The sequence below is a fragment of the Nestor notabilis genome, unplaced genomic scaffold (assembly GCF_000696875.1).
Source record: "Nestor notabilis isolate BGI_N333 unplaced genomic scaffold, ASM69687v1 scaffold28762, whole genome shotgun sequence".
Lineage (NCBI taxonomy): Eukaryota > Metazoa > Chordata > Aves > Psittaciformes > Psittacidae > Nestor > Nestor notabilis.
Genome location: NW_009919204.1, coordinates 5319 through 13046, shown reverse-complemented (window position 1 = coordinate 13046; position 7728 = coordinate 5319). Strand labels below are relative to the sequence as shown.

The 7728-nt window shown below is 54.7% G+C and overlaps 1 protein-coding gene across 1 annotated transcript; it reads left to right on the top strand.

Annotated features, from left to right (window-relative positions):
• Nucleotides 1-1095: 1095 nt before the first annotated feature.
• Nucleotides 1096-1871, top strand: HHEX (hematopoietically expressed homeobox; the record flags this gene model as incomplete). Its single annotated transcript, XM_010010130.1, has 2 exons — nucleotides 1096-1280; nucleotides 1632-1871. Coding segments are annotated over 2 exons (425 nt in total), but the record flags the coding sequence as incomplete, so codon positions are not given.
• Between the last annotated feature and the right edge of the window lie 5857 nt (nucleotides 1872-7728).

The window sequence follows — 7728 nt, the reverse complement described above, 5'->3', positions numbered from 1 at the left end:
CTGCGCCCCGAGGGGGCAGCCCCTGAGGGGGATGTCTCTGAATGGGGGCAGCTCCGAATTGGAGGCTCCTGCTGGCTCCCCAAGGGGGGACATGTGGGTGCCCCGCTCAGGTGGAGCTCTTCCAGGGGGACCCGCATCCACCTCTCCCGTGGGGACAGCTCCGAATGGGGACTGCCTTCCTGCTCCTGAGAGGGGGACCCCCTTTTCCTGAAGGACCCACATCCACCTCTCCCATGGGGACACCTCCAAACTGGGGACCTCCTTCTGTCTCTCCAAGAAGACCTTAGATCACATCTCCAAATGTGGGATCCTGCTCAAGAGGACCTCTTCTGGGGACCCTCTCCCATGAGGACACTCCCAAATGGGGACTGCCTTTCTGCTCCCCATGTGGAACTCCCTCTTCCATGGGACCCACATCCACCTCTCCTGTGAGGACACCTCCAAACTGGGGACCTCCTTCTAATCTTTCCAGTTGGGGACCTTTGGGCACCTCTCCAAATGGGACACTCCTCTTTAAGGGATCTCTTCCAGGGGGACGTGGGACCCATACCCACCTCTCCCGTGTGGACAGCTCCAAACTGGGGAGTGCCTTCAGCTCCCCAAGGGGGACACTTTCTTGTGAGGTTCAAGCCATTCCCCTTGTCCTGTCCCTCCATCCCTTGTCCAAAGCCCCTCTCCAGGTTTCCTGCAGCCCCTTCAGGCACTGGAGCTGCTCTAAGGGCTCCCTGGAGTCTCCTGTTCTCACAGCACCCTCTTCTGCCCCTCCAAATGAGACCCTCTGGCCACTCACAGGGGGACATCTCTGAATGGGGGAGCTCCTTTCACCTCTTCATGGGGACTCCCTCCAAAGGGATTCTCCCCAAGAGGGACCTGTATCCACCTCCCCAAGGGGATACTCTGCAAATGGGGGACCTTCTCCCACTTCTTCAAATAGGGGACCCCTCCAATGAGACCCCTTGAAGGGGATCACCTCCAAATGGGGAGATCCCTTCTACCTCTCCAGGAAAGGACCATCCAAGGGGGGACCCCATTCTAAATGGGACCCCTCCAAGGGCGCCTCTTCACCCTGTCCTCTGCTCTCTCCCTCACCTCCAGGCTTCCTGATCTCCAAGTGCTCTTTGCCCATCTTCAAAGCCAAGAGTGGCAAAGCCAAGCGGGTCCGGACCATCTTCACCAGCGAGCAACTGGCGCGGCTGGAGGAGGAGTTTGCGCGGCAGCAGTACCTGGTGGGCACGGAGCGGTGGCTGCTCGCCTCCTCCCTGCACCTCACCGAGGAGCAGGTAGGTCCCACCATGCTCCATCTCCACCTGCTCCACCAGCACGTCCAAGGAGGCTCCCAAATGTGTGGCAATGGGTGGGATTTGGGCCACGTCCCACATGGAACGGGTGCCAGATGGGGAAACTGAGTCACAAAGTGGCCACGTGGAGGGGTTGGACTTGTGTCCATCTAAAGGACGGACCTTCACCACTGGCAGGTCCTATCTCACCAGGGCAGGCTCAGCTGATGGGTTACAGGGGATGATATTCCACCTTGAGGGACACAGTGGGCACTGGCTGAGCTATGAGGGTTTAGCAGACCATGACCCCATGGAGAAACCAGGTTTGAAAGCCACGTTCTGCCTCTTCCTAAGGTGAAAGTGTGGTTCCAAAACCGGAGGATCAAGTGGAGGAAACAAAGCCTGGAACAGCAACAAACCAAACTGGCCAGAACGGGTTTGGCCACTCCACAGACGAGCCCGGACTCACAGAGCCACCACGGTGAGGAGGACAAGGGCTTCCCAATGGAGTCAGAGGATGGACAGGAGGACACGGTGTCCTCCAGCCCTGGCTCAGGGACAGCACCTGCACAGACTGTGACAAAGAGCTGCTGAACGGCCCGTTGGGGCCACTTTTCCATGTATTATATGGATGTATCATAGCTGGCAAGGAGCGGATATAATATATACAGAGAGCAAGGAATTTTGGAGTGGGAAATAAATTATTTATGCAAGTCTTGGATTGTCTTTGAAGGAGAAGGAGGGATAACACAGACAGTTATGGAACGGTTTGTGTTGGAAGGGGGCTTAAAGCTCCTCCAGCTCCAACCCCTGCCACAGGCAGGGACACCTTCCACTAGAGCAGGTTGCTCCAAGCCCCTGTGTCCAACCTGGCCTCGAACACTGCCAGGGATGGGGCAGCCACAGCTCCTCTGGGCACCCTGTGCCAGCGCCTCAGCACCCTCACAGGGAAGAGCTTCTGCCCAAGAGCTCATCTCAGTCTCCCCTCTGGCAGGTTCAAGCCATTCCCCTTGTCCTGTCCCTCCATCCCTTGTCCAAAGCCCCTCTCCAGGTTTCCTGGAGCCTCTTTAGGCACTGGAATCCAAGAGGTTTGGTCCACATGCTCCATGGGAGCTGGGGAGCTCCTCGTGTGGATACAAAACAAGATAGTCCCAACACCCCTGGACCTCCTAGATAGGAGCATCAATGAGGACATTGGGGCAGCACCGGCTCCTCCAAAGTGTATTTCCTCCATGTCTGCTCTGGGCTTGGGGCTGGAGGAAGAAGGGACTCAAGTGGAGGGTTTATTTCAGCGGGTGTGAAAGGAGATACAAGCAGATGGGGGACAGCTCAGAAGAGGACAATGCAAGGAGAAGGGGATAATATAAGATAGGCATGGTGCGAAGAGAAGGGAAGGGGAGAAGGGGGACGATGCAAGGAGAGGGGATGAGGCAAAGAGAGGGAGATGATGGAAGGGGAGAGACAGTGCAAGGAAAAGCAGATGATGCCTGGAGAGGGGGACAGTGCATGGGGAAGGGGACGGTAAGAAGGGAATGATGCAAAGAGAACGGGATAGTGCAAGGAAAAGAGGACAATGCAAGAAGGGGACAGTGCAAGGAGGGAGGGACAATGCAGGAAGAAGGGGATGGTGCCAGGAGAAGAGGATGGTGCCAGGAGAAGGGGATGATGTGAGGGAAACTGCCCTTTGTCCCGGCTGTTTTCAGAGCTGGGATTAGCCGGCGGGACTCAAAGAGCCCAAACTGTGCCGGTGTCTTCCCATGTCTGCTGGTTTAACCCCCTAATCTCACATGCTGGTGGGTTTATTGCAATCAGCCCCGAGACAACAGGGCTTAGGGGGATGTTTAATATCTCCCAGCCAGGGGCCGAGCTGATTGCCAGAGTTAAGTTGTTCTCAGGACACCTTTAATCCCTTGGGAGCTGGATCGGTGCCGCGCTCCTCCGGGGCAGGCAGCAGGGAACGCGTCCTGCTCCAGGGGATGCTCCCCAGGGTCTGCCTGGCTCGGACCCCTCTGTGGGCAGTGTCCCACTGGGAAAATGACTTTAATTAAAGCTGCTGGGCTTGATTAAAGATGAATTAAATCATGTTCCATCCCTCTGGCACCTTGGGCTTTTCCCATGGTGGCTGATAACCCTTGAGGGTTTTGCTGGTCCCTGGGGATGCACTGGGCTCTGTGTTCCCTTTCCTACCTGCCATGGGACAGCGGGATCAGAGGAAGGCCATCCCCTGCCTTCCTCTCACCAGTGATTAACCTGTTTGCAGGTTCCTCAGGGTGGGAAGGGAGTGTATCTGCAGCACAAAGCAGCTGATTACTGCTCCAGAGGGGATGATAATGGGATGGAGTTGATGGTTTGTGAAAAAGCTGGATGCAGTTGGGGAATTTCATGCCCTGACAAGCCCCTGCCTGCCCTGGAACCCTGCAGAGGGGCTGGGAATGCAGCTTCTTTCTCCTATTGCAGACGTCTCCCTCTCCAGTCAGGGTCTTACACCTCAGTCCAGTGCCTGGCAGCTCAACCAGGACACATGGACTGGGATCAAAACCAGGCACAGTGATTTGGCATAATGGAAAAGAAGGGAGAGAGATGCTCCAAGAGCTTGGCAAGGTCTTGGGCTGGATCAACCCACCTTGACAGAACCTTGGCTCCTCTCATCCCCCAGGAAAGATGTACAGAGGAAGAGCTGTGAGTCCTTACCCAAACCCCACACTCATCCCAAAGACCCCACTGGCCCCTTCCCAACCCTGTGTATCCCATTGCTCTCTTAAAGGTGCTGGGTTTTCACCTGTCTGTAAAACACGAATTGGTTTTCAGTGACAGCTAATTACATGGGAGTGAGAATTAAGCAGCCTCACTAAGAAGATAAAGGTTATCTGCTCAAAACACAGCACTGAGCCCTCCCCAACACATCTCAGCTCCACAGATAAGTAGGTGGCTTGTAGGACAGGTAGGTTGTGAGACAGGACTATTAGGGTGGACTATTTGCCCAGCGTGGTCTATGTGTGGATAAGATGGATGGGTGGATGATTTGGGGATGATGAACAGGGCACTGATGAATAGGTGCAAATGGGTGGCTGGATAAATGGGATGGGGAGATGGATGGAGATAGGGGAAGTTATCCCTTTTTCCAGATAAGTGGGTGGAACTGCAGTGTACAGGTCCTCTGTGTCCCCCTCCCTGCTCTCCCTCCTGCCAGGATTATTCCTGATGAGCACATGGAGACGAACACGGTTTGTTTGAACCTATTGAGTTCACTCAGGAGGGTTGAAGTTTGGAGGATGGAGCAGGATCCGTCCAGATGCCAAATCCCTGTGATCCAGCCACGTTCCCAGGCACCTTTTGCATCCCTTCCCCAAGCTGGGAGCCCTCTTTTCCTCCTCTGATGGCCCCATCACGCTCTATTTTGGTGTGGGGGGTGGTGATAAATGGGATTATCATGTGCTGAGGATGGCCCAGGGAGGTTCAAGGCAAAGCCCGACCTGAGCTGGGACACGGGGCGCCGGGTCGGCCGAGCGTGTTTCCAGGCTCCATCTCATCGTGTAATCTTGTTAAATGATCAGGGAGCATTTCCCTGCTTCTCCCTCCCCTTTAATTCCGGATTGAAACATCAAATAACATTCCCGAGGCTGCCAGGCAGCTCCGACGGCTCCACAGGGCCTGGTTTCAGTGGGAATGAAACAAGACATCAGGAGCAATGTGAGGAAATGCCTCAACATCCCATCACTAGCAGTCTTTCTGGGATGAGCGTGTTCCAAGTTGCCTTACTCAGAGTAAAAGCGCTGTTTCTTTGCATTAAACTCCAAGCTGGAAGCATGAGAGGCTGAGAGAGCTGGGCTGGGGCAGCTGGAGAAGAGAAGGCTCCTCAAGGGGACACCTTAGAGCAGCTCCAGGGCCTAAAGGGGCTCCAGGAAACCTGGAGAGGGGCTTTGGACAAGGGATGGAGGGACAGGCCAAGGGGAATGGCTTGAACCTGCCAGAGGGGAGACTGAGATGAGCTCTTGGGCAGAAGCTCTTCCCTGTGAGGGTGCTGAGGTGCTGGCACAGGGTGCCCAGAGAAGCTGTGGCTGCCCCATCCCTGGCAGTGTTCAAGGCCAGGTCGGACACAGGGGCTTGGAGCAACCTGCTCTAGTGGAAGGTGTCCCTGCCCGGGGCAGGGGTTGGAGCTGGAGGAGCTTTAAGGTCCCTTCCAACACAAACCAGGCTGGGATTCTATGAAAATAAAGGTGAAATGGGGTGATCCGCCTGGAATTGAGCAGGAAAAACAGACGAAAAAGGAGACCCCTCATGTAGGGTGAGCATCGCAGTGGCCAGAATCTCTGGGTTTAAAAATCCTGGGTTTAAAACCTATTTATCCCACAACAAGAAACACAGGGCTCTGGAGCAGGATGTAAACTGGGAAGACCCCAGCTCTGCTCCCAGCCATGCTCATGGCAGGACCTGTCAGAAACCAGTTTGCTTCATTTCTATGGAACAAGCTGTTGGGGAAAAGAGAAAAAAGGCTGAAAATTGCAGCATCTCCCCTTTGCAAATGGGTTGTGGCACAAAACCCCTCAGCCCTGTGGCAATGCCACCCCAGGCTGGGCTTCCATGGGGGAGCACTGGGGCTTTGGCACTGGGGACCCTCAAATGGTGGGGGTTTACTTTCAAAAGTTGATTAAATCATAAAATCAAGTAAGTCCTGATGGATTGGGATGAATATGGGCTCTTACTGGGGTGCTTGGGGCTGGCAGCTGGATAAAGTGCTCCCCATCCCTGCTAAAACCTGCTCCGGGGGCTGACATGCTGGGATGCTCTTGTGCCTCAGTTTCCCCATCACAGCCTCGGACATGGATACATGGATACGTGATGGTATCACTCAACTCCTGTTTCTGTGGGCCAGGTCTGATCCTGCTCCACATCCCTGCCAAGAGCCGAGCTGGATCTGACCCTCGCTCTGCCTCATCCTTCCCCCACTCCATCTCTATTGATTTAATAAGATGGAGAGGAATTAACGGGGCCGGAGCATTGGGATAATACAAGATGAACAAAGGGGCAGCGCTAGCAAAGATGCTGCCAGGTTTTAATGATGAGGCCGGGCAGATCCCCCGCTAGCTGTCCCTTTGGAGTGGCGATTAAGAACATACTGTTATTGTTAAGGCAGAGAGATAAATCCCTGCACCGTTTCTGATGTGATCAGCCGGGGCTTCTCCCTACAATTTGTGATCCTATTGTAGCCGGTGTTTGCCCTGGGCAAGGAGAGTCTGGGAACCACTTATGAACCATCCTTTGGTCATTAGGCTCCTCATTAGGAGAGAACAATGTGGGAGAAAGAAGATAATTGCAGGAGCAGGGGCTGATCCTGCACTCGGGCCCGTACCGGGGCTGCCTCAATGCTTAGTTTATTCAGAATTCCCAATTAATTTTAAATGCCTGTTTTTGGGATGCTCTTAATACCCGCGATTGCAACCCCTGGGAACAGGGTGCTCAGGTCTGGGCTTGAGGGGAGCATCCTCCAAAGCCTTGCGGCTGATTTTTGGGGGTCATCCAGGCTTTGCTGTCAGTTGGGTATAGTCCCACCATGGACTCAAACCCAAGCTGTATTTGGAGGGACACCAGGCAGGCAGATGAGCTCCCGGCAGCCGGGGAGGATGAGGGTGGTGGGATGCAGCAGGTCCTGCTCCTTCGTTTCACATCTGGCTGAGGTATGAAGCCAGATGTGACACAGAAGAGCCCTGCTTGGATTGCGGACATGTCCCCATGGATTCTGCCCCAGCCCAGGTTGGCCTCACTGCAGCTGAATTCCGATCTTGCCATATCATCCTGGGTGATGAACGACAGGAAATCCCCGAGGCTATGGGGGGAGAGGTGCTTTGCCCCATAAGCTTGGCAATAAGAGGAGCAAGTCCTGTGCCCATCCCCAGGGACATGGTGCAGGGCTCCGTGCCCTGGGGAGGAGGGGGAAGAGTTGTAATTCCTCTCAGGATGCCTGATATTATCAAGTGCTAATGAGACCTGGATGGGGCTGAGGTGCTTTGCAGGCCATTAGCCCAAATTAACCTGACAATGCAGCCGGGAGCAGTGTCTGAAGGGCGGCTGTGGTGTGTATTGGCTGTCTGGGCTGGAGAGAAAAGGTGCTCCTGCCCTGAGCAGAAAGCAAGGGCCTGGAATTCTGCACGTTTTCCATTGCATGAACATGTTGAATCAGCTCCTCAAGAGGTTTGACAAGCAAAAGATGGGATAAGGTGATAGCGATGATGAGGATGAGTGCGGTCTTCTCTGCAGGCCAGCGTTTGGGATAACACTAGTCAAGGAAACTCATGTTTTCCCAAGTTCATGTCCATCCCGTGCTGCTACCTGCTTCCACCAGTGCTTGGGAAGTGGATTAAACTGGGGAGCACTCATCTGCAAAGCAACCATGAGCTTGCAGCAACCTGCTCTAGTGGAAGGTGTCCCTGCCCAGGGCAGGGGGTTGGAGCTG